The 26959-nt window shown below is 43.6% G+C and overlaps 1 protein-coding gene across 1 annotated transcript in view; it reads right to left on the bottom strand.

The window, feature by feature from the left end:
• RGS5 (regulator of G protein signaling 5) overlaps positions 1-26959 on the bottom strand; it is a 167681-nt gene that overhangs the window by 67893 nt on the left and 72829 nt on the right. The window contains exons 2-3 of the mRNA XM_040360167.1: positions 20162-20272; positions 11548-11609 (exon numbers count right to left, since the gene is read on the bottom strand). Of these exons, the coding sequence (XP_040216101.1) occupies positions 11548-11609; positions 20162-20272 (173 nt within the window). The remainder of the gene's footprint in view (positions 1-11547; positions 11610-20161; positions 20273-26959) is intronic.

The raw sequence follows: 26959 nt of genomic DNA, 5'->3' as shown, positions 1-26959 counted from the left end.
TAAGCGTCGAAACCACTGACGTCCTAGCGACGTCAGTGGGAGCAATGCACGCCGGGAAATTCCCCAGACGGCGCATGCGCATTTAAATCGGCGCGGGAACGCGCCTGATTTAAATAGTACACTCCCCCTAGCCGCGGAATTTGAATTCCGCCGGGGGATTTAGGATCCGCCGCCGCAAGTTTGGAGGTAAGTGTTTTGTGAATTAGCCACTTGCCTCTCAAACTTGCGGAAGCGGATCTTAAATCACGTAGATCGAGCGGATCTATAGATCCGCTGATCTACGTGAATCTGGCCCTATATTGCCAAAGGTATTGGGATGTCTGCCTTTACACATACATGAACTTTAATGGCATCCCAGTCTTGACCCCATACACACTATACACCTTTTGTTGTCTGATTACCTTTAGGCCTCGTACTCACGACCAAACATGTCTGCTGAAACTGGTCCGCGGACCAGTTTCAGCGGACATGTTCGTTCGTGTGTAGGCAGTAACGTACAGAATTCCAGCAAACAATCGTCGGCCAGACCGTTTTCCAACGAACAACTGTTTCCTGGTCTTGCTTTAAAACAGTCTGCTGGAATCGTGTCCGTCAGACATGTTCGGTCGTCTGTACACAAAAGCAGCGTACAAAAACCCCGCGCATGCTCAGTCCAAATGAGGAGACGGGAGCGCTCGTTCAGGTAAAACTCGCGTTTCTTTGGGATATGGCACATTCGTCATTAGAAACCTTTTATTCTAGCAAGAGAACAATGTCTTAAAAAGGCGCACTAAACCACATTTTAAAGCCTCGTTTTATTAATTCTTCTCTTGCTAGAATAACCCCGTTCTCTTGCTGATGCAATTTCAATAGAGTTGTCCCATACTGAAATGTCACATTTCTTGCTTGTGATGTAATCCTTTAATAATGTTTTCTATGCCAGACGTGTGTTTTGGTTGGTGGTCCTCCATAATTTAGAGTATTCATTTTTGTAAAGGAATGTGCATTTTTTTAATTTCTTTTTTTGTTTCTAGTTATGTCACCATTTAAACTATTTTTTTTTTACATGTATTTTTAATTTATTTTTTTTTTTTTTGGTGTTTCATTAGAGAATATTAAACCATGTTGGCACACCAAATGTCCCCCCCCCCCCCCAAGGAGTGTGTCCTTTGTAAATTACCCATTGTATATTTATTAAAGGTTTGCTGCCTAATAATCCCCACAGTATATCAAACAATAGACATGTTTTCAAATGAAAGCAAAAGGCCTTTTATTCTGGCAAATGTCATCACAAAAAAATAAAAAGAACGGCAGCACTAGAATAGATAGCAAACTATATGCAAACTTGCATTTCCAACATGGTGAAGGATAAACTTCCAAGCCTCAGGAGCCAAACACAAAAATATTAAGCAGCAGCACACAAACAAAGGAACCCAAACTGTGGTAGTACAAACAAGATGTCCTTTATGTGGAAGGAAATGGAAGGCAGAAAATCAACGTTTCCTCCTCTTTCCAGCCTTCCCTCCAGGCAGCCTTCCAGCGGATCGAACACGGGGTCTTGCAGGTGGGGTTGATGTGGCAGCAGGAGGATGGTGTTCCGCAAGCCGGGCCGGGTCACATAGCCCAGTGTCTGGGGTCAGCAGGCCCCTCTGCATCCACCAAAGTACCTGGTTCATCAGGGCCTTTGCCAGTCTTCTCTGGTCCTCCTCCCCTTCATTTAAATCATGGGCCAATGAGGCACTGAAGGCCTCTGTGGGGTTGAGGGGGGCCCTCATGATGGCGCTTGCCTCCTGGATCATGCGGAGGCTTGCCTCCTCCACAGGCCTCAACTGCCTCCTTCGGCCTGATGGCCTCACCTGGGGGGGAGAAGACTGGCTGGTGGTGGTTCTCCTGGCCGGGTGGACCTGCTGCAGGCCACTGGGCCCAGCCTCCTCCTGGCTGCCACTGACCCCGGCCTCCTCCTGGCTGCCACTGACCCCGGCCTCCTCCTGGCTGCCACTGACCCCGGCCTCCTCCTGGCTGCCACTGACCCCGGCCTCCTCCTGGCTGACAGACACCTGAGGATCTGCCACCTCCTGGCTGATCTCTTCTTCCTGTGTGTAAAAAAAAGGAATTTTTTTACAATTTCGCTAAATAAAACCACACTCATTTTCATGTTTTTCGTTCAGTATTTTCTGTTCATTATTACTTGAATACACTCTACTTCTGACCCCTGCAGTTGTCATCCCTGACACCTATTTGTCTGTACACCTTTTTGTTTGTTTTTTTCCAGCTTGGTTTTTTTTTTTCAATATCTAATCATTAATCCACCAAGAATTATTTAGGCCATAAATATAGAGGAAACTACTATACCTCCTCATCGAAGGGTGGCAGATCTGCATCTCTGTCAGCCAGGCCCTCTTCCTCCGACTCTGCAGGGCTGTGGTCATCTGGGGAATGTCCGCTGGAAGGTAGCATGGAGGAAAGGTTGGAAGAAAGACTGGACATCGTTTTCCTGCCTTCCATTTCGTCCCGCAAAAAAGCCATCTGTTTATAATACCACAGTTTGGGTTCCTTTGCTTGTCTTGCTGCTGCTCCCGATTTTTTGATTTTATTAGCTTTGTATGCTCTCCTGTATGTGCTTCTGAGGTTGGCAAGTTTATCCTTCACCATGTTGGCAGTGCATCCTGGCACCCAAGTTTGCATATAATTTGCTAGCTCTTCTAGTGCTGCCGCTCGTACCTCTTTATTGCAATATAACGAGTGTTTTGAATTCCACAGGATGGGCGTGTCCTGGTATTTTTGAAGTAAGGCCTCTATAGATTCCTTGCTTTGTAGGAGGTCCATTGCAATTTTTGAAAAATTATATTTCTTTTTGAGTCTAGATTACAAAAACATAAACCACAGAAAAATAAATATTCAAAAGGATCAGCGTTGACCTTGATCTAATATGTGTCTTCAAATTTATTACCTATATCTAATTCCAAACACAGTCTCTCTTGTTTAAACAATGATTGGCAGCTCGGCCGCATTGCTTGTACCAAACATTGATTTGCTAGATGCAGAGCCATTGTTCACATTGCAGTAAATATTTTAAATATATTAAATTAAACAATGCTTACAAATGTCAGTTTTCATCTAGGCACTCTTTCATGTGTAAATCTCATACCCCTGACAATGGATGACATAAAAGACACTTCCTAATGACCTCTGTACAACCAACACTTGAACAATACTTTGCCTGATCTGAATACACCATTCAAAAACTTGTCAATGAGGTACAGCATTGTTCACATCTCTATTTTGTGAGGTGTCCAAAAGCATTTGGATACCAAAATAACATTGTGGTACCCCATAGACAGAATAGCTTAAAAAGGGTGCAACCAACAGCCCAAACCCCCATCCCATGTGTCTACATTTTCAAGGCCTCTGCTGATCACATTTTTAAATTCCTTACCTTCCTGTCTCTCGCTCCTCGTTTCTCACGCTCGCCTAATTACCGCGTAAGATGCGTAATCACGGCGTAAACCTTTTTAACACTCCGCGTATTTATGAAACCCCGCCCTCGTCACCTTTGCGAGGCCCCTAATCAATGATTTTAGGAAATATGGCGTTAACTGTGTATGTTCTGGATGCGCTCGAAGATTCTCCGCGTAACGGACGTAAACACGTTGTTTGCATTCTCTACACTCCGCGTATGTATTAAACGCCGCCCTCTTCTCCGCCCATGGCGTAAGAATTCATCTTTTCCACGCCCATAATCTCTGTGGGAAAGGAAAGATGGCGATGTCACACGAGCGGGCACGATGCTCTCATGCCACAAGTGAAGGGACAGAGGCAGGGACGTCCCGATCAAGGAAAAGAAGATATAAAGCCACTAATATGCGGTTCCAGGAAATGGTGGAGTTAGTTTACATCATGCGAAAAAAGGACTATGATGGTGAATTAGGGCCATACAAGACCCCTAACCGCCGAAAGGCACATATTATGGACAAGGTGGCGAGGAGAATGCAGAGGATGTTTGGGATCACCAGGTCCAAGGAACAGCTGAGGAAACGATGGTCAGACTTAAAATTGAGGGAGCCACATCAGATGAAGAAAATACTTAAAATTCTGCGTAAAAGTAAGTAAATATATATTGGGTTTGGGGGGGGGGGGGTGGTGATTGTCTGCAATAATGTGTTGCCATGTATATTTCACCATCTGCCTCCTTGGCCTGCTTGTAATTTTAAAGACATGTTGTTATTTATTTTTTAGAACATAAATAACTACATATTTACAAACAGTGTTCTTAGTAAACAACGTAACATCACATAGTTTATCAGAAAGGCTCGGTTATTCCAGGAACAACACACCTGGACATGGCTCACTGGCCAAAAACTTTGTTTGTAAACATTGTGTAAAAGCTAGTTCTATAAAAAAAAAGAAGGAGAATGGGAAAGGCAAACAGGATTCATTCTAAAAACAGTGGTAATAAAGCAGATGTTTTCACATCTGCAATGCAGAGCACCTGTGTCTCCCCAAATCAAAAATGGGTTTTGGTAGGGTATCCCAGAAATACAGTTTAGGGGGGACATCCATGTGTGTCACTTTGCTAAAAAGGGGCAGGATCAGAGCTTGCCATATAGAAGTAATTGCAAAATGTAGGTTTGGTGAAAGATAAAAGTAACTAAATGAAAGCATCTTCTAAGCAATGTGTGCGATTTATGCTCTCCAATATCTGTGTGCTGATGAGTCTACATTTTTTTTGGTTTATTTCAGGGGAAAGAAGTCGCCAGCATTTGGAGGAGGCAGAGAGGGCCAGACAAGGCCAAAATCTGCCATCTCAACATGTGGAGGAGGAGGAGGATGTGGAAGGAGAAGAGGATGTGGAAGGAGAGGAGGATGTGGAAGGAGAGGAGGATGTGGAAGGAGAGGAGGATGTGGAAGGAGAGGAGGAAGGAAGAAAGGAGGAAGGAAGAGAGGAGGAAGAAGTAATTTTGGACTTAGAAGTCATAGCAGATGAAGGGCAAGTGGCGGAAGAACAATTTGGCGAATTGAAAGAAGGTGGATTGATGGATGAAGGAGGAGTCCAAGATGATGGGGAAGTGGTGGAAGAAGGAGGAGTGATTGAAGATGATGGGGAGGTGGTGGAAGAAGGAGGAGTGATAGAAGATGTCGAAGAGGTGGAAAGGAGAAGCCCATCAGGTCAGTGTCACCCTAGCTTGATTCCAAAAAACATATGTAGATAGGCCTCATTGAAAAATAATATTGTAAATGCCATTTTTTTTTTGTTGGTTTAGGGGAGGAGGATGGTGTGCCAAGATTTTCACGTGCAAGTGCTGCTATAATTATTCAGCAGGTAATGGAGTGCAGCACTGAAATGCACAATATGCGTGAAAGGATGTTTCTCATGGAACAGAATGTAACAAATGTCCTTTTGGAATGCAGCACGGAAATGGACAATATGCGGCAAAGAATGATGGTAATCGAAGCAAATTTTAAGAACATTATTGACATGATGGGCCGTGTCAAAGACTGAAACACCCCCCCGCCCATCCCCCGCCCCCACAAACATTTTAACAGTTTGAATAATGAATACGCCAAAATTTGAAGATACACACACAGTGTGCCAACATGTGCTATCTGCCATCACAGAATATCTAATGTCTGTGCTTTGTGGGTCCAACCCCCTCCTCCATCCTCAAGTAGTTGAGAGGAAGGGTTTGCTCCCACAAAACACAGACATTGATCACCCATGATGTCAGATAGCACATGTGGCCATTTGTCTGTTGAACCAATGACATTTGGCGAGTTTGCACTGAATGTGTGTATCTTCCAATTTTGGCGTGTTCCAGTGTGAAAGCACACCATGACTGACTGCTGTTGTGAGTTTTTATATTTTTTGAATTTGATTTTGTTACTTTTTGACCATGTTGAACATTTTGGGATACTATAAAGTTTAGACCATAAAGAATAAACAACGCCAAAAATTATTTTCAATATATATATAGAATTATAAATCTCTCTAATCACTGAATTTAGTGAAGTAGAGATTTGACTCCAAATTCTCACCCAAAAATTTTGTTTTAGAAAAACACACCAAAAACAAGAAAAATGGTTACAAAATTATTGTTTTTTGTGCCTAAAAAATATGGCCAAAAATAAATTTAAGGCGGTAAACACCCCACCAAATATAATCTATATATATATATATATATGTAAACAATAAATCTAACTATATTTGAGGAAAAAAAAAGTGAACTTGTTAATAAATGTATAATCTGCATAATATTTTTGGTTGAATTACCTGAAAAAAAAAAAAATTTTTTAAAAAATTTTGAAGACTCCTAAGTACAAAAGCAGGGAGTAATGAAAAAAATCAAAAAAATTTTTTGGGGTCATGAACAAGCAAAAATAAAAAAAAATTGACCTCAACATTTACAAATGGAGTTGCTTCTTATTTCTAGACTCAATACCCTGTTTGTAGATGAGTGAATACTGTGCAAAATGTGGTTAGTTACTAAAAGTGGAGAAATCAATTATGCATTACAATTGAAGAAGTTAGTTAGAGAACCAGGAAGACAGAAAAAGAGAAAAAGCATTAATGACAAACAACTGTATAAAGTCCAATGGTCTAATTATTTATTATTTTTTAGAATATTCCTTTCTTTGGGGGCCGAATTAGAAAGAAATATGATCTGGCATAGCAATGGCCCCCCGACCCATGAAGTACTCAACATATTTGTCGCGTACCTCACGAGCTGATTGGGGGGCCAAGCCAGCGCGACCAGTGTCCAGCCCGGGAAGGGGATCTGAGGGTAGTCTTGCCTCAGAACCGATGTCGGGTAGGTACGTCTGGGAGTGCCTGCGTAAAAAGTTGTGCAAAATGCAGCAGGCAAATACAACGGTGTCCAATTTATATTCCGCCAGATGTATCGATGTCCTGAACAGGCGGAACCGGTTGGTGAGTATCCCAAAGGCATTCTCGACTACCCTCCGAGCCCTGGCCAACCGAAAATTAAACACACTCCTCTCTGAGGTGAGGGTCCTCTGGGGAAAAGGCCGCATGAGGTGAGGACCAAGCCCGAAAGCCTCGTCCGCTAGGAACACAAACGGAAGTCCTTCCACATTATCTTCATCTGGTGGCAATGCCAGACCACCAGCTTGGAGACGATCATAGAAATCAGTCCGTGCGAACACTCCCCCATCAGACATCCGGCCATTCTTCCCCACGTCCACATATAGAAACTCATACTGTGCCGACACCACCGCCATCAACACAATACTATGATAACCCTTGTAATTATAATAGTAGGACCCCGAGCGGGGTGGGGGCACAATGCGGACGTGTTTCCCATCTATTGCTCCACCGCAGTTTGGAAAATCACACCGCTGGGCAAATTGGGAAGCCACAGACTGCCATTCCTGTGGTGTGGAGGGTAGCTGTGGGGACAAACAAAATTAGAGATTTAGTACTTTGTAACAAATACATCCTACAAGCATCCTTGTGACAGTTCACAGTATTAAAATTGCATTAGAAAAATGTGCATGGAGAATTTGGAAAATGAAATATATAGGGCCACTTCATTAAGAGACTCCACAGCCCTCTGATGGGGACAATAAAAGTTTGAAGGGGGGGGGGGGGGGGGGGGGAAAAAACCCCAAAAAGTCCTGTTTGAAAAAATGGCAAGGTGGGTTTGTCCCTAGGATAGCATGCTGGACAGGTTAATATTGGGTAAGGGACAAATATGCAGGTAGGCCAAGAATAAAACATGTAAAGCTGATATCAACATGCATAGGGAGAAAAGCTAACGTTAGTTAAACACACAGCATATCTGGGAAAATAAAAATAAAGTTAGTTGGCCACATTATTAGAGCCAGGAAACTTACCTTAATATACTCCTCATGCATAACTTTGATGATGGCAGCACACGTGTCCGGTATGATGACCCCAAGCGCCTGCGGAGAGATGCCTGTCGAGAACTTGAGGTCCTGCAGGCTCCTCCCAGTCGCCAGGTACCGCAACGTGGCAATAAGCCTCTGCTCGGCCGTGATGGCTTGGCGCATCACAGTGTCCTGCCTCGTGATATAGGGGGACAGAAGATCCAGCAGACGGTTGAATACGGGGTCCGTCATGCGGAGAAAATTCCTAAAGTCATTAGGATTATTCTCCTGGAGTTCCCTAAGCAGAGGCATATGTGAGAACTGGTCACGCTGGCGCAACCAATTCTTGGTCCAGAAACGCCTCCGCCCCCTGTTTCTGGCCAAAGTACTGGACAAATGAACATATCCAGCAGCCATCCCATAAACAGCACCAACTCGCGAAAATTGACGCTGCTGCTCCATCATGGCTTCAAACCGGCCGGCTGGTCAGTCAAGAACACACTGAAACAGAAAGCACTCGCAAATCCAGCACTACCTGCGACAAACGCGCGACAAACAGATACGAGCGCACAGGATGCAACTGCTAAAGCAGAAACAACCTGCTTGCCTATAGCCGAATGACAACTACGTTACCGCAAGCACACGCACTGAACCCGTGAATACACGCTGTCAAAGCCTGGAGACCGAGAAGCGCGAATCAGCTCTAACCAAACCTTCACTAACACGAGCAAACACGTAACTAGCAAAAGAGGAACAGAGGGCGGCGCCATTAACTTTGGTCTTCCCCTTTATAGTGACGTCGTACGTAGTTTACGTGCACGCGTTCCGGTACGACGGGAATTTGGTCCGCTGGTGTGTACACGCCAGCGGAACAAAACACAAATCAGCCTTGTACGCCGGAAACTGTCGGGCAGACAGTTTCCAGCGCACAGATCCGGTCGTGAGTACAAGGCCTTAGATTTACCAAATCCATGTAGTGCAAGGTCCTGCCTGATTGCATACAAATTGAAACTCTTAAAGTCTGACGTCATATTATATGGTTTTGGTAAATCTGAAGGAAAAAATCTACAGAAAATTGTATAGTGTGTATCATTAACCACTTCCCGCCCGCCGTATGCAGAATGACAGCCGATAAGTGGTTCTGTTATCCTGACTGGGCGTCATATGGCGTCCAGCAGGATAACATGCCGGCACACACCCATGGGGATGTGCATCGCGGCAATCTCGAGTGCGGCGTGTCAGTCTGACATGCCGCATCTCCGACCGAGATAAGAAGCCTCTGTCAGAGGCTTCTTACCACGTGATCAGCTGTGACCAATCACAGCTGATCATTGCGTGAAACATTAACCAGGTAAACGGCATTCCTTGGTTCATGCCGATCGGCAGCTCTCCCTGTTAGAGGGAGGATCTGTGCTGATAATCAGCACATTGATTATTAGCACTGCTCCCTCATTAGTGCCAATCATCTGTCAATCAGTGCCCAGCAATAAACACAACAATAAAGTCTCCCAGTGCCCACCACAATGCCAATGAGAGCCCACCACAGTGCCAATCAGAGCCTACCACAGTGCCGATCAGTGCCCACCACAGTACCAATCAGTGCCCAGCAGTAACATCTGTCAGTAATCTATCAGTACCTCATCATCAGTGCTGCCCATCATTGCCGCCTGTCAGTGCCATCACAGCCGCCTGTCAGTGCCCATCAGTGCCACCTGTCAGTGCCCATCAGTGCCACTTGTCAGTGCCCTTCAGTGCCACCTATAGGTGCCCATCAGTGCTGCCTATCAGTGCCCAACAGTGCTGCATATCAGTGCCGCCTATTGGTGCCAATCAGTGCTGCATATCAGTGCCTCAATGGAAAGTGCAGTAATAAGTACACTCATTGTCCAGTGACACTTCCTCTAGGTCTCTAACTAAAAGCCCATATGAGGTTTAGGCAGAATGCTAGAGGAAGTGTTTGCAGTAGCCTGACATTGCACCTGCGATTTTCTGCCCATCGGTAAAATGCTTTACAGGCTTCTGTGGGAAAAAAATAATAAATTCACATTTTTTGCAGCAAATACTGTATATGTGTAGTTTCTTTCTTTTTCCTTTTTGTGAACTTTGCCTTTAACCCCTTTGCACATGATCAGGTATTTAAAGGGAACATCAGTTTGCTATATTTATTAAACTATAACTGGCCACACATGACTTGAAACTGGAGCCATGAGTGGCCCTGCAAGAACCACTTGTCTTGACAAAAGTCAGTTTAATCGTTGACAGAGCTTGGTGTAAATTTAGCATTAATGGGAGAATTAACTAATTTTCTTGGGCTGAACAGGTCTGACTGGTTTAACCCCCGGACCATATTGCTGGTCAAAGACCAGATCACTTTTTGCAATTCGGCACTGCTTTGCTTTAACTGACAATTGCGCGGTCGTGCGACGTGGCTCCCAAACAAAATTAGCGTCCTTTTTTTCCCACAAATAGAGCTTTCTTTTGGTGGTATCTGATCACCTCTGCGGTTTTTAGTTTTTGCGCTATAAACAAAAATAGAACGACAATTAAAAAAAAAAGAATATTTTTTACTTTTTTGGTATAATAAATATCCCCCAAAAATATATAAAAAAAATAATTTTTTCCTCAGTTTAGCCCGATACGTATTCTTCTACATATTTTTCATAAAAAAAATCGCAATAAACGTTTATTGATTGGTTTGCGCAAAAGTTATAGCGTTTACAAAATAGGGGGTAGTTTTATGGCACTTTTATTAATATTTTTTTTTTACTAGTAATGGCGGCGATCAGCGATTTTTTTCGGTACTGCGAACATTATGGCGGACACTTCGGACACTTTTGACAAATTTTTGGCACCATTGGCATTTTTAATAGCGATCAGTGCTATAAAAATGCATTGGATTACTATAAAAATGCCACTGGCAGGGAAGGGGTTAACACTAGGGGGCGGGGAAGGGGTTAAGTATGTTCCTTGAGTGTGTTCTTACTGTGGGGGGGGTGGCCTCACTAGGGGAAATGACTGATCGCTGTTCATACATTGTATGATCAGACGGTCAGGCATTTCTGCCCTGACAGCACCGGGAGCTGTGTGTTTACACACACAGCTCCCGTTCCTCGCTCTGTAACGAGCAATCGCAGGTGTCCGGCGGCGATCCTGCCTCGCCGGGCATGCGCATGGGAGTCAGGGACGAGCGGGGGGCGCTCTCGCGCCCCTAGTGGCCGCTTCGAGAGCCGACGTATAGCTACAGGCTCTCGCGCAGGGGAGCCGACCTGCCGCCGTATACCTGCGGCGGCTGGTTGGCAAGTAGTTAAGCAAACAAACACTTTACTAACGTTACAATAAATACAACAAGTAATTTCAAAGGCAAATGAAAAAGAGAATTTTGTTTCTAAAAAGTTCATACTATGGATATGTGGAATCCATATCCAGTTACACATTTGACACCATGTAATAATATTGGTGTAACCAAGAACAATGTTTAACAAACCACATGGCTTTGTATTGCCCCCTTTGAACCTTTCAAGGAATACAAACCAGGACTGGGTCATCTCGGACTTTAGAACAGGAAGGTCTGGATTTTCCAGCCAAGAAATAAAAAAAAGCCTGCTTGTGGGAAAACACTCAGCTATATGGGGTCAATGGCATGGATTATAATGATGTTAAGCCTTTGGTAATGAGATATGGACAGGAAGCTGGAGAATAAAGGCAGAGGAGATGGTGACTCACAGCTGTTCTGAAGAAGCTTCTCCAGAGAATCTTTCCATTGCACGGCCTCATCAGCTGACGGTCTAATAAAAAAAAAAGAGGTAAATATCGTCATCAAACAGACTCAGTAATGAAGTAGTACTTATTTCCTATATTCCTGTCTCAACAAAGGTAGGGTGGTATTTTATAAAAAATGTCTCAGAAGCTAAAAGGTATTTTCATTGGTCACTAATGGCACATATTCGCTATTTTATGATATACAATGACCAGATTTTCTCAGAAAATATATTGATGACCATGACAACATACTTAATTGGCATACTTGTGTCAGACAATAAATAAAGTTTTGGATTTAGATCAGCATGACATCAAAGCAACTAGCATTTGTATAAGAAGAGGTCAGCCATGGCTTCCTTCAAGTTTCTCTATGCACAAGTCTCCTACATAATAAAGCCAGTTCTAGTGACCAGTGTCTATGCCATGATGCTTTCGGTGATGCAATAGAAGTGTACTACATGGTGTAGTTATGACAGGTTACATATTCTAAATAATAAATGTCATACTTTTCACTGGGAATGCAATGGAAAAACTTCAAATCATATTTCACCAGTTATTTTCCAGGACAGCAGTGTTAAAGGGGTTGTAAAGGTTCGTTTTTTATTTTCTAAATAGGTTCCTTTAAAGTGGAGGTTCACCCAAAAACTCAATTTTTAACATTAGATTGAGGCTCATTTTGGTAAGCAGAATCGGGTGTTTTTTTTTTAATTGAAGCAGTACTTACCGTTTTAGAGAGCGATGTTCTCTGCCGCTTCCGGGTATGGACTGCGGGACTGGGCGTTCCTATTTGATTGACAGGCTTCCGACGGTCGCATACAGCGCGTCACGATTTTCCGAAAGTAGCCGAACGTCGGTGCGCAGGCTCCGTATAGAGCCGCACCGACGTTCGGCTTCTTTCGGCTACTCGTGACGCGATGTATGCGACCGTCGGAAGCCTGTCAATCAAATAGGAACGCCCAGTCCCGAAGACCATACCCGGAAGCGGTGGAGAACATCGCTCTCTAAAACGGTAAGTACTGCTTCGATTTTAAAAAAAACTACCCGATTCTGCTTACCAAAATGAGCCTCAATCTAATGTTAAAAAAAAAAAAATTCGGGTGAACTCCCGCTTCAAGCTAGTGCATTGTTGGTTCACTTACTTTTTCCTTCGATTTCCCTTCTAAATGTTTTTTTTCTTTGTCTGAATTTCTCACTTCCTGTTTCTCCTCAGTAAGCTTGCCCCCATCATCCATGGGGGTTAGTCAGCCAGAACAGCTTACTGAGGAGAAACAGGAAGTGAGAAATTCAGACAAAGAAAAAAAACATTTAGAAGGGAAACCGAAGGAAAGGGTAAGTGAACTAACAATGCAAACCGCTTGAGGGCCACCGCATAACGATATACGTAGACAAAATGGCACGGCTGGGCACAAGGGCGTACATGTACGTCCCCTTTAAGATCCGAGCTGTGGGTCGCGAGCACGGAGCCGGCGGCGCGCTCGTGAACCGGACCTCTTCTCCGTGACTGTCCATGCAGGAACAGCAGACCCGATCGCCGCCAGTGTCCCACGATCGGGTCACAGAGAGGAAGAACAGGGAGAGGTAAGTGTAAACAAACCTCTCCCCGTGCTTCCTAGTGTGGCTGTTACTGATTGTCTGTTCCCTGTGTTAGGGAACGACGATCAGTGACATCACACACACAGCCACGCCCCCCCACAGTAAAAAACACTCCCTTAGGGCACACTTAACCCCAACAGTGCCCCCTCCTGGTTAACCCCTTCACTGCCAGTGTCATTTTTAAAGCGCTGCGTAAACTGTTGGCGCTATATAAATCCTGTATAATAATAATAATAATACTGTAACCAGTGCATTTTTATAGCACTGTTCGCTGTAAAAATGACAATGGTCCCAAAATAGTGTCAAAAGTGTCCGATGTGTCCGCCATAATGTCGCAGTCACGATAAAAATCACTGATCGCCGCCATTACTAGAAAAAAAAATGCAATAAAACTATCCCCTATTTGATAAATGTTGCGCAAACCAATAAATAAACACTTATTGTGATTTTTACCAAAAATATGTAGAAGAATATGTATCGGCCTAAGCTGAGGGAAAAAAATAATTTTTTGGGGATATTTATTATAGCAAAAAAAAAATATTGTTTTTTTTTCAAAATTGTCGCTCTATTTTTGTTTATAGCGCAAAAAATAAAAACAGCAGAGGTGATCAAATACCACCAAAATAAAGCTCTATTTGTGGGAAGAAAAGGACGCCAATTTTGTTTGGGAGCCACGTCGCACATTGTCAGTTAAAGCGACGCAGTGCCGAATCGCAAAAACGGGCCAGGTCCTTTACCTGCATAATGGTCCAGGGGTTAAGTGGTTAAAGGAACCTATTTAGAAAATAAAAAACAAACCTTTACAACCCCTTTAACCTAGTCTATGAGTCCATATTTTACAGGCCTAATTTGATGCATTTTCTGTTTGCTAAGCTGATGTTTGATGTGTGCTTCAGCTTGTTTTATTATCAATAATCACTATTGCTGTCCCAATGGAAAGAGAATAAACAGAAGAGAACCAAAGATGTTATCAATAAATAGTCATTTTGACATTATATTATGCACTGGTGTACATGCAGGTGTAAATGGCTGTTTAACCCCTTCAAGAAGGAGGGTAAAACAAATCTTAAGCTTATATACAGTTTTGCTACTTTGACATGTGTTAGCAAGACTGCATATGTTATTGCAACTACTTAGTGTATCCAGGTGGATTATACCTTTGTTTTTTTATAGGACAAATTGGACTTTCATTAGTTGGTAAATGGTAATGGGCACCCCCTGATTTTTTTTTTTTTTTTTTTTGTATTATCAAAGGAGAAGTGACACAATATAGTAAAAAAATATATATATATAAAAAATATATATATATATTTTTTTTAACTGTACATTTCTTGCTATTTCCATAACCTACCACCAAAGAACAACCTCAAATAAATTGTCCTACACCTGCTTGCAGCAATACCACATGTGTATATCATTTGTTATTTGTACCTGTGGTAGGACCCAGAAACAATAGTGCACATTTTGCTTTTTTTAATCCTGCCTAAAATACAGTGGCCCAGATTCAGAGAGCAATTGCGCCTGCGTAACCATAGTTACGCAGCGCAATTGCTGACTTGCTCCGGCGTTACGAATGCTCCTGATTCAGGAACATCGTAACGCCGACTGCAGCCTAAAATCTGCGTGGCATAAGGCTCTTATGCCATGCAGATTTTAGGCTACATTCTTGCGATGACCGCTAGGGGGCGCTCCCATTGTGCTCAGTGTATAGTATGCAAATTGCATACTAACACCGATTCACAATGTTGCGCGGGCCCTGCGTACGCAAGTTACGGAGTTTCCGTACGGCGTCTTTAGCGTAAGGCTGCCCCTTCTAATAGTAGGGGCAGCCAATGCTAAAGTATACCCGCCGTTCCCGCATCGTGAAATTTGAATTTCACGTCGTTTGCGTAAGTGATTCGTGAATGGCGCTGGACGCCATTCACGTTCACTTGGAAGCAAATGACGTCCTTGCGACGTCATTTGATGCAATGCACGTCGGGAAAGTTTCCCGACGGAGCATGCGCTCTACGCTCGGCGCGGGAGCGCGCCTAATTTAAATGATTCCCGCCCCCTACGGGATCATTTACATTAGGCGCCCTTACGCAGGGCAATTTTAAAGAGCGCACACACAATTTACGGAGCTCCTGCTCCGTGAATCGCACGCAGCGCAGTAAATTTGCGGGGGCAAAAACGCTGCCCTGTGCCTCCGTAAAAAAGGGGCAAATTCTACCTGAATCTGGGCCAATGACACTAACTGACACAGAAAATAAATTAAATACACTCTACTCTAAATACACTGAACCTGACCTATGTCCTTAACCATGGCCCTAACCCTGACACTGACCTAGTTTAAACCTTTATCTAGATATTCTTTCTTTATTTGAATCTTCTTCTTTTTTTCACACTGTTCTTTGTTTATACTTTTCTCCTCTAGCAAAGAGAAATAGGTTTCTAAATAGGTTCCTTTAAGCTAGTGCATTGTTGGTTCACTTACCTTTTCCTTCGATTTCCCTTCTAAATGTTTTTTTTCTTTGTCTGAATTTCTCACTTCCTGTTTCTCCTCAGTAAGCTTGCCCCCATCATCCGAGCCGTGCTGGCTGGGGGTTAGTCAGCGTGCTTGCCCCCTCCCTTGGGACTACATCCCTGTGGGTCAGATGCTGTGGAGCGTATACCCGAAGGGATGTAGTCCCAAGGGAGGGGGCGAGCATGCTGACTAATCCCCCTCCTAGAATTGTGCTAGGTTAGGCAAATATAGTTACTAGCTTGTTCTAATCAGCTGCGTTGCATGTGATTACTTGTATTATTGATATTATACGTGAAGGCTGCCCATCGAGGTCCCAGCTAGACTAGCTGGGGGGTCTATTCTGCTGAATTCATTTGGAGCTGACTGAGGGACTGTCTCTTGAGGATCTGTCTGGGAGCACAGAAGTAGGTGTCTGGAAGATATTGGGAGTAGGCATCAAGTTATCCAAGTACATTAGTGAGTACAGACCAGTGTGAGAATTCACTGAGACTGTGCTGCTGTTATCCCTCTTGTACTAAACACATCATTACTTAAAGGGGACCATATCTATGGTGTCCTGGCAGGGCCGATCCTAGGGTCACTGGCACCTGGGTGCAGAAATATTTCTGGCGCCCCCACATGGGCATCGTCATGTTACTAACTCCTCCCCTTTACAAATGTTTCTATGGCAACGACTCAACCACAGAGATGCTCCCCCACAAAGTCTTCATTAACCTCGGATCCTTACATGATCTCTTAACAATAAACAAAATACAGGAAGAGGATACAGAGAGGGCTTCTGTTAGAGAGTCTGTCAGATGTTTGGCGCCCCCACCTCTGCAGGCGCCTGGGTGCAATGCACCCTGTGCACCCTGCCTAGGATCGGCCCTGTGTCCTGGTATAGCTCAGCCCAATAGTTGCTACAATCAAAGACTGTGCTCCGATTCCTCAAGTTGCTGCCTAAAGTTGCTGAAGTATCCCGCAGTTACCCTACTCCTACCCAAGTTCAAGTTATGCAATAAATCATCAGAACAGCATAGCCCTAGACTGAATTACTGAGCCAAGAGAGTGACTGTGATGGTGTGCCTGGCTGCTGGTGCAATTGCTGGGAAAGAGCCCTTGGAGACCTACACAGCTGTCTCCTGAAGGAGTGGGTGCTTCACATATATTTTATAATACTCAGTTAGCAAAGTCGATGTTCATATAGCTTGTGAGGAACATCGGGGTGCTTATTCTCTGATTTATTTTAAACTACCATTAAAAGTAAATTATATTTCACATGTTGGGCCTTCTTCCTTTACAATTGTAATGGAAAGCGACTTTTTGGCCTCAGGTCTGATCTCTTCAGTGGAAGAACAGCACCAAATTAGATGTTCTTCGGGATATTTTACAGTCGTCCAATAATTGCTCCACAATTTGATTATGGAGGTATCAGAGTCACAATATTCAATATAACTGTATCATTTAGAGAGGTGATTAGAGTAATGAGCGAAGCCCATACATTATTTATACAGAGTAGCTGCAGCCATGGCCAATGATGTAGCAAGGGCAAAAAAACACACTTAGATTCAAGTGTAAATGAAAAACTATATAATATCATATAACAACTGTATTAGTATGAATTAAAAGCATTAACACAATAAAGGCATAGGGGAAGCATATCTTCTCTTTTATTCTTTATTTATAATATTAATTTTAAGATTTCTTTTTTGCTTTTTAATACCTGTGATACTAGTACCTGATGATATTCATAGCACCCACTGTCTGTCTGTTTCTTACCTTGTGAAAATGTTTGTAATAATAGAATTTCGATTTTTTTCTTTTGCATCTGGAAAGTCCTCATTTGCTTGGATATAATATACATATTGTAACACTCCTGTCCTGGCTAAATTTAGTGTATAGCTCTGCTGTAGCCAGCTGAGCTGCAGTTACATTTTTAGGTCTGATCAGGTTTATCCCAGGGGTCTGATAGTTTCTGTCTGCTTCTGGAAGAATGTTCCACAAATGGTGTGGAAGAATCAGTCAATGACATTAGCTAATCCCTACAAGGCTGACCCAGAAGGTGTAGCTGGGGAGAAGATAAATGTTTGGAAGAATTTGAACACATCTCTCTTCCCCTGGGGCCTTTTCCCTTTGGAGATGTTACTGCTGCTGGGTCTCTGCAAGTATTATGGCTGAGGGCCTGAGGGAAGTTGGTCTTAAAGCGGTTGTAAACCGCATAAACATTTTTTTTTCAAACCTGCAAGGCAAAAGGCATAATCAGCTAGTATGCACCGCATACTAGCTGATTATGAAATACTTACCTCGGAACGAGGTAAAGAACACTTACCTGGTCCACGCCGAGCGAGATGTCATCTTGCTCCGGCGTGTCTACCGGGTATCGCCGCTCCATTGCTGTGATTGGCTGGAGTGGTGATGACGTCACTCCCGCGCGTGCGTGCGGGAGATTTAAAATCGGCAAGGGTCGGCGGCTGCCAGTCCTTTTGCCGTGGATTCCCTCCTGCACATGCGCAGCTGCAATCAGCGGCGCATTGCGAGGGGAATATCTCCTAAATCGTACAGGCTTAGGAGATATTCTTTATACCTACAGGTAAGCCTTATTATAGGTCTTATAGGGTGACTTTCACTGTATATATTCTTTATACTACAAATCAATACTTATTGCAATGGACTTCAATGCAATTTTGTTCCAATACAAAAGCCTAAGGCCCCGTACACACGACCAGTTTCCTCGGCAGAATTCAGCTTCCGACCGAGTTTCTGGCTGAATTCTGCCGAGAAACCCGGCCGTGTGTACACTTTCGGCCGAGGAAGCCGACGAGGACCTCAGCGAGGAAATAGAGAACATGTTCTCTATTTCCTCGTTGTTCTATGGGAGAACTCGGCCCGCCGAGCTCCTCGGCGGCTCCAGGACTGAACACGCCGAGGAACTCGATGTGTTTGGCACGTCGAGTTCCTCGGCCGTGTGTACGGGGCCTAACACTAGCTCTGCACTTGCTTGTTCAGTACTTGTTATTAACTGAAAAGCCATAGGGATTGTTATGAGCAGAGAGAGGGAACCAGGGTCCCTCCTCTGACCCTTTAGCTTTCTGTGTGGGGTAAGGGCCGCTAAAAAGCTCAAGATAAAACTATGCAAAACCATTCAGGATCCTTACACCACAGCAGTACAACACTGCAGACTCTAGAGCAGTGGTTCTCAACCTGGGGGTCGGGACCCCCTCGGGAGTCGAATGATGATTTGCCAGGGGTCACCGAATCCTGGGCTGTTCCTGAAGCCCATGCTGCTCTTCCAAGCCTTTTCGCGGCTGCCCACCTGGGCTGTTTCTGGAGCCCGTGGCCGTCCACTTAGCCTCTTTTCAGCCGCCCATTCAGTTCACAGAATGACTGGGGGCAGAGACTAGAGGTCGGCTGACTGGTGAGGAATGTGAAGAGGGAGGAGGTGGAGGAGACCCTATCTCCTGATTTCGGCATAGGTGTCACTGCTACAAGACACCACAAAGTCAGAGACACAGTGAAGCCGGAGACACAGTGAGTAACACTACCTGTGATTATAGTTGCCATTAAAAGTCTCCACTACAGTTCTCAGATCAGCAGATGACCTTGATCAAGAGCACCCAAGTTGGCTGATCAGAACTCCCCCCAGCACTGCCACTGATCACACCCCCCCCCCACCAGCACTGCCACTCATCCTATTTTCCCCACCCCCCCACCCCCCAAAGAGTAAGACGAGGAATAAAAATAGAGAATACATGAAATGGAGAGGAAAAGAGGGGGAGGAACAAAGAACAAAGAAAAAAGGGAGAGAAAAAATAAGACAATAAGAACAAGAAAGATGGATAGAAAGAGGGATGGGGGAAAAAAAAGAAAAATAAATGAGCATAGAGAGAAATAAAAGGGAAAGAAAGAACAGAGTGGTAATCCTAAAATAATAAGGGGTTTTAATACTTAATACTGTACGAGTGGAAAGGACTCAGGGAGAGCTAAATGTCCATGGGTTAGGGGTGCAAATTACTTGTCTCGCCTTTGGAGCTGACAAACAACGCTGTGAAAATAATTTTACTGTTAGGGATCCCCACACCTTGTGAAATTTTATCAAGGGGTCACGGCATTAGAAGGTTGAGAACCACTGCTCTAGAGCATTACCTACTGACTCTATAAAGTAAATATGACTAAAATTAAACAACAATATAATATTTAAGGAAAAGGAAGTGTATACAAAGCACTTTAGATTACCTCAAATGTAAAAGATGAGGTATGTAAAGTTCCTATGGCCAACATCCCTGCTTTTGCTCCAGTTTTCCCTGACCCAGCTTTTATAAATCAGCACCCCTCTTACATCTGGGAACCATTAAATACTAATGTGCTCAGAAGGCAAACTCTGCATTGAGAAATGTTTGGGGCTGGGTTCTTTGGTAAAATCCAACTGAAATAAAAGTAGCTGCTATTGCCAATTTTCTTTCTTCAAATTTACTATTGACTAAGTCACATGAAGGAACCTACTTGGTGGTCTTGATTTGCTTCTCAGGCTTTTCAGGGTATTGGATAATAAAGTCGATGACAGTGTCCGGCTTCTGGAGAAGGGTACCAAGTTTGGTCTTTATCTCCTTGGCTCTAAGGGAAAAAAAAAAAGAATATTGAATTAGGGAGGTTTTTGTTGATGACACATATCTATTATTTGTATTTCTTTAAGGAAAACTCCACTTTCAATAAAAAAAAAGTATGTAACACATATAACTTTGACCCATATAATACATATAGGTAGATGGCGCAAGATTAAAAGAGCACAGTCAATAATAAAAAAAAATCCCATTGGCTGCCCGGAGTCCCCACGTCACTTCCGGTCGTACGGCGATACGTTGCGTTCCACGCTGGAACGCACGCCGCTTTGAAACAGCATCCACGGCTCCTGGATTCCCTGTGATCCCCCAAAGGCTCCCTAACACCTCGGACCTCTATTTCCATCTTCCATGGGACCAGGATATGAGACCAGCCTGTTGTGAGCCCCTGTAGCTGTTGATGACATGCTGTGACAGCGGACCAGCCGTTTTCCCTATCATGCCCATGTTGCCACTGGTTTTGTGAGTAACCATTTTACTGTGTACAAAATTATTTGAATTAAATTCCTACTTACTGCACTTAGTTTGGCACATTTTCCTTCTTGTTTGTACATAACTTTGACCCAAGCTACTTTGAGTTATTTTGAATTACATTTTTATTTCAATCTAAAGCAAGCAATTATTTTATAAAACTGTTGCAAATGGTTCAGAACTACCCAGAATTCAAAGTCTCTGGCTTATTACTTTTACTAGATGTCTGCACAGAACTTGAAATCAATTATAGGCATTGTGACATCGCCACCCCAACTTTCCACATATATTCAATCAGAGAATTCCTTGCATTCATCATAAAATTGCAAAATGTTCACTGAATGGTTCCAGCACCCATCGAGCAACCTCCTTTGTTCACAATGCAGGAGGGAAGCCACTCAGCATAGGACAAAATGCCTACTACAGTGATCTCTAGCTTCCGCAAAGATCCCACAGATATGGGAAATACATACTTAAATTTGTCCAAGCATACGAGGACTCATTTTTAAATTGCATCTTTTAGTAATCCTAGTTGGCATGAAATGATTTCTGACAGGTCACAATAAAAAAAAAAAATCTGTACCTTTACTATTAAAGAAAAATCCTTGAGCACCAGTCCGTGACTTTGCCTAGGTTGAGATGGAGCTAAATAATAATTCACTTTTCTAAGTCTGCTGCAGGCAGGAGGAAGCATTTTCTCAGTCTTTACTCCACCTATGATCAGACTGCAATGCTGTAATTTTCAGCAAGTCACAAGGTGAGAGATTTACATGATTGTTTTATCCTTGACTAAGCATGTCAGTCCTGGAATTAAGGGCCAGATTCACAAAAGAGATACAACGGCGTATCTCCTGATACGCCGCCGTATCTCTGTGATCCGCCCGTCCTAACTATGCGGCTGATTCATAGAATCAGTTACGCATAGATAGCCCTAAGATCCGACAGATGTAATTGACTTACACTGTCGGATCTTAGGATGCAATTCTATGCCGGCCGCTAGGTGGCGAGGCCATTGCGGTCGGCGTAGAATATGCAAATGACTAGTTACGGCGATCCACGAACGTCCGCGTTACCCGTCGCTCTAACTTTACGTCGTTTCCGTCGAGATGCGCGTCATAAAATTAGGGCTGAGCCCTAGGTGTTCTAAGCAATGTTAAGTATGGCCGTCGTTCCCGCGTCGAAATTTAAAAAATCACGTTGTTTGCGTAAGTCGTCCGTGAATGGCGCTGGACGCCATTTACGTTAACGTCTAAACAAATGACGTCCGTGCAACGTCATTTAGAGCAATGCACGTCAGGTAATTTTCCCGACGGAGCATGCGCAGTATGTTCGGCGCGGCAACGCGCCTAATTTAAATGGTGCCTGCCCCATTTGAATTAGGCGGGCTTGCGCCGAGTGGATTTACGTTACACCGCCGCAAGTTTACAGGTAAGAGCTTTGTAAATCAGGCACTTATGCTGTAATCCTGCGGCGGTGTAACGTAAATGGGATACGTTACGCTGCCGTGGAGCAACGTAAATGTATCTGAATCTGGCCCTAAGTGTACATCCATTTGACAGCTAAAAAAAAAACACCTGTAAGGCCCCGTACTCACGACCAAACATGTCTGCTGAAACTGGTCCGCAGACCAGTTTCAGCAGACATGTTTGGCCGTGTGTTGGCCCGAGCGGACCATTTTGGGACGGATCGGACAGGTTTCCAGCGGACAACTGTTTCCCGGACTTGTTTTAAAACAGTCCGCTGGAAACCTGTCCGCCCGGACATGTACGGTCGTCTGTACAGACCTACCGTACATGTCCTGCCGCCCGCATCCCTCGCATGCGTCGAATGACTTCGACGCATGCGTGGAAGCATATTTAAGGCGGCCCGCCCACGTCGCCGCGTCATTGTCGCGGCGACACCGCGTCATCGACGCGGCGACACCGCGGACACGCCCCGCGTAATGTTTACGCGCGGGCTTCTGTTCGATGGTGTGTATAGCCATCGAACAGAAGTCCCCGGGCAGTCCCCGGCCAGACATGTCCGATGGAAACGGTCTGCAGACCGTTTTCATCGGACATGTCCTGCCGTGAGTACAAGGCCTAAGTGTTATATTTAGCATGCAATTAAAGAAGAAGGTAAGTCAGCATATCAATAGCAGGCCAAGTGGTCTCTAAAGGATTGCTTCACCACTTTCATTTAATTAAAATTCTCATAAAATTTGCCTTTTTGGAAAGTATCTTTGTACTCATGTGACCACTAACCGTCAGTGTGTGTGATTCACTACAGAGTGGGGTGCAGAGAGTTCTCTTGATCTGTGATGTCAGTTTAGGAAGCGTGCAAGCGAATTGTTTAATGCATGAAGGGTAGTGCAACATTTCGGAGTCACATAGGACCCCTTTGTCAGGCATGAGATATGCCTGACGAAGGGGTCCTACGTGACTCAGAATAGTTGCACTACTCTTTTGATGTGATGATCATGCATTAAAAAAAATCCTTGGACGCTTCCTTGTTGATCCATGGTGTGCTGGCAAACATTTTCCTTGTGACTAATGAAACCAGTTCCCAGCTGGTTGTTGCTCCAGCACCCAATCCCTTGAGAGCTATACCAGGAACTGGGCCATGGTAATATGGAGTACTAGTACTGTCAGTTGGGGAAGCACTCCAACCTTTCAAACTATGCTTCAGAGAGCAAGTGAGGAGCTATTATTGGATATAACGGAGAGTGAGGAAGACACCAAGATGCCCAGCATTTGTGACTAAGGCAGCACTGCTTCCAGATCCAGACAGTGCTGGGTGGTATAAACCAGGGGTCAAGTCCTAGGGAAAAAAGTGTGGGAACTCCCACCCAAGATCCACTCCCCCACCAAAAAAAAAAAAAAATGATACACTCATATGCATAATTACTAAACCGCAAGTTCTTTCTAAATACGGCGATAACTCGCGGCAGACCTCCGCAATGTCTCCTGGGAACAATGACCAAAGCTCCCAGGAGACATTGCGGCATCGAGGAAGTGACGGAATACCCACACACTACCTGATGAATCCATATACAGGAAGCGGCCAGTAACATAAAGGATTACTAAGGTTCACCTGCCCCTGACAGTGTCTCAAGCTGGGCATCGCTGCTTAGTGAAGGATTGGCTTCGGCGGATCGGCTGCTGTAGTCCTGCAAAGAGAACTGAGTTCCTGCTGTGAAAAAAGTGCAGGAACTCTGTTCCCACACGTTCCCGCAGGACTTGAGCCCTGGTATAAACCCTTTGCATATGGGCTGAATAGTGTTGTCAGGTCAGAGCAGGAAATCAATTCATATGGAGTTTAATGGTAGGATCACCAAGTAAATTCTGTATAACATCAAAGGCTTTGAAAAACGAGCATGATGTCAGTTTGTGTAGAAAGTTGGAAAAATAAATGATTTATATAGAATAAAAAAAAATGAAGATCCTACATAGTATATACATTGTGTTAATTACCCCAACAACTACTCCATATTTTTTATTGTGTGGAATTAAAATAATGCAGATTTTTTAAAATGCCAATTTTGTAACAGAGTTGTATTGTGGATATTTTCACAGGCTGATCTAGCCACTAAATTTTGTTTTGCGAGTTTTGGATGCTTGTAAAATAAAGTTTACAATTTTTTTGCCTGATATTTAAAGAGACATTTTAACATAAAAAATATATCGAATGCTAGGACTACTTTAACAATATTGAAAAGCAAGCTTACCCACAGGTCTATTCAATCAATAGTACTAGTAGTAATACCATTTCTATAATGTTGGTTTTCTACAGAAATGATTCCAAGTTTTATTAGGTGATGTTATTTGTTCTACATAAGGTGAATTCACAAAATGTATCAGAATACAAATTTTCCAACACACTTCTAGAAATGTAAAATAATATAACCAATTCAGAGAAGGGTTTTGTTAGGTCCAAGTATTTAAAAATGTCTTTAGATTATTTATAAAAAAAAAAATGGTGGCAAAAAAATAATATTTTCTTTGTACACAAGCATACAGTTATCTTCACTAGATAAATATACTCAGAGCAGTAACAGAGCCACGATCCTTTTATCTATAAGGAAGCAGAGCTCTTACTTAGGAAGTCAACAGGCAGTTAATAGATGAGGACACAACACACGTCACCCAGACTCTGATTGATACTCATATATGCAGTGTACTTTCATTTTTCTGGAGTTGTTTGATTTATTTTTTTGTGAACTTTGCTCAGAGTGTACATTTCACCTTAGTATAAATACAGCGTTGGTTACTATGGCAACAGAGAAAGTAGCAGGGAATTGGAACAGTTTTTTCCATGATGTTCTGTTGTGTCTTAGGTAATAAAGTATTGTCCAATGATATGTCCCACGGTAGTTAGCATAATACACAGTATTTGCAAAATCATTAAGTGATGAATTACGTTGGGACGATTGTTGATCACATACATTTTTCTTGTTGACTTTTTTACTTTAAATGTAAAACTAGAGGGACTAACTTTGTTCAGTTGAAAAAAAATTGACATTTTAACAACAGATGAAGTTTGGTAGTCACATGATATATTGCTTCTCTGAACCTTACTTCTTAGGCCTTGTACACACGGGCAAACATGTCCGATGAAAACGGTCCGCCGGACCGTTTTCAGCGGACATGCCCGCCCGGAGATTTCTGTATGATGGCTGTACACCATCATACAGAAATCCGCGCGTACACGATACGCGGTGACGAGGCCGCGCCGTCGCCGCGACGATGACGTTCAATGCTTCGGAAGTTCAATGCTTCGACGCATGCTTCGAAGTCATTCGACGCATGCGAGGGATGGCGGCCGCTCGGACATGTACGGTAAGTCTGTACAGACGACCGAACATGTCCGACGGACAGGATTCCAGCGGCATGTTTCTAAACATGTTTAGAAACATTTGTCCGCTCGAAAACGGTCTGGCGGACAAATGTACGCTGGAAACCTGTCCGCTCGGCCGTACACACGACCGAACATGTCTGCTGAAACTGACGGACAGGATTCCAGCGGCATGTTTCTAAACATGTTTAGAAACATTTGTCCGCTCGAAAACGGTCTGGCGGACAAATGTACGCTGGAAACCTGTCCGCTCGGCCGTACACACGACCGAACATGTCTGCTGAAACTGGTCCGCGGACCAGTTTCAGCAGACATGTTCGGTCGTGTGTACGGGGCCTTAATGTCAGCAGATACTTGTTCGTCCTTACTGATATTTAGTAGTGTGGACCAGGTCCCCTAAAAACCTAGGGCAATAATACAGATTACAGACACAATAATTATAGAAATGCCCTTTCTGTGCAAAACAAAAATAAATAAAAATGCACTGCAATACATGTTGAAAACACATTGACACACAGTGCATTGCAAGATAAAGAAATGTATGCCAGTGCATATAAATTATGCACGCACTAATGTGTGCTATGGTGTGAAGGGGCCCCCAATCCCCAATCCGATCTAAGCAGATGCTTGTTCACTGCTGCCAATGCCTAGTAGTGTGGCCCAGGACCCTTACAAAACTGAGGGCAATATTACAATAAACCTATGTAAATGCCTATACTGTATTCAATATTTATGTTGAATTTTTAGGGGCCATTTATGAAGAGATAACATGAAAATAAAGTTAAAATTACAGCAGGTCTTTTGTTCCTCCATTTAGTAGTGTCTGGGTGCCATCTAGGTTCCCCTGGGGTGACAAGAGCACTGGATCCAGTTCTTCCTGGATCAGCATCACGAGTTGCCATGGTGCAGGTGGGCTGGCTGCCAGCACCATAACAACCAGTGGCACTCTAAGGGCTTGTTCACACTTGACTAAATTTCTAGCGCTTAAACGCTCCTATAGCTTTAGTAGGGGCGAGAGACTCAGGTTAATGAGCTTTAGTATGGACATTTGACTGGCATTTTACAAGCAGTAATGACAAGGTAAAAATGCTCCCCAAATGCCTTATGGTATAAGTTTTGAAGTGCTTGATGAGCATTAAGGTGCATCAAAATCACTCCACAAATGCCTATTTAATTACAGGAAATAAATTAACCTTAACATACCACTGCAACTGCCTTGCGAAACGTTACCATCGACTTGAATGGGAGGCGTTGAAAGGCTTGCATGGGCATTTTGGGGGCGTTTTGAATGCCTCTCAAATGCCTGCTTTTAATGCCAGTAAACTTAGCCTAACTTACCACCATGTCTTTGGAGTGTGAGAGGAAATCAGATTACCTA

Source organism: Rana temporaria, chromosome 7, assembly GCF_905171775.1.
Source record: "Rana temporaria chromosome 7, aRanTem1.1, whole genome shotgun sequence".
Taxonomy (NCBI): domain Eukaryota; kingdom Metazoa; phylum Chordata; class Amphibia; order Anura; family Ranidae; genus Rana; species Rana temporaria.
This window is presented reverse-complemented; position numbering and strand designations above follow the sequence as displayed.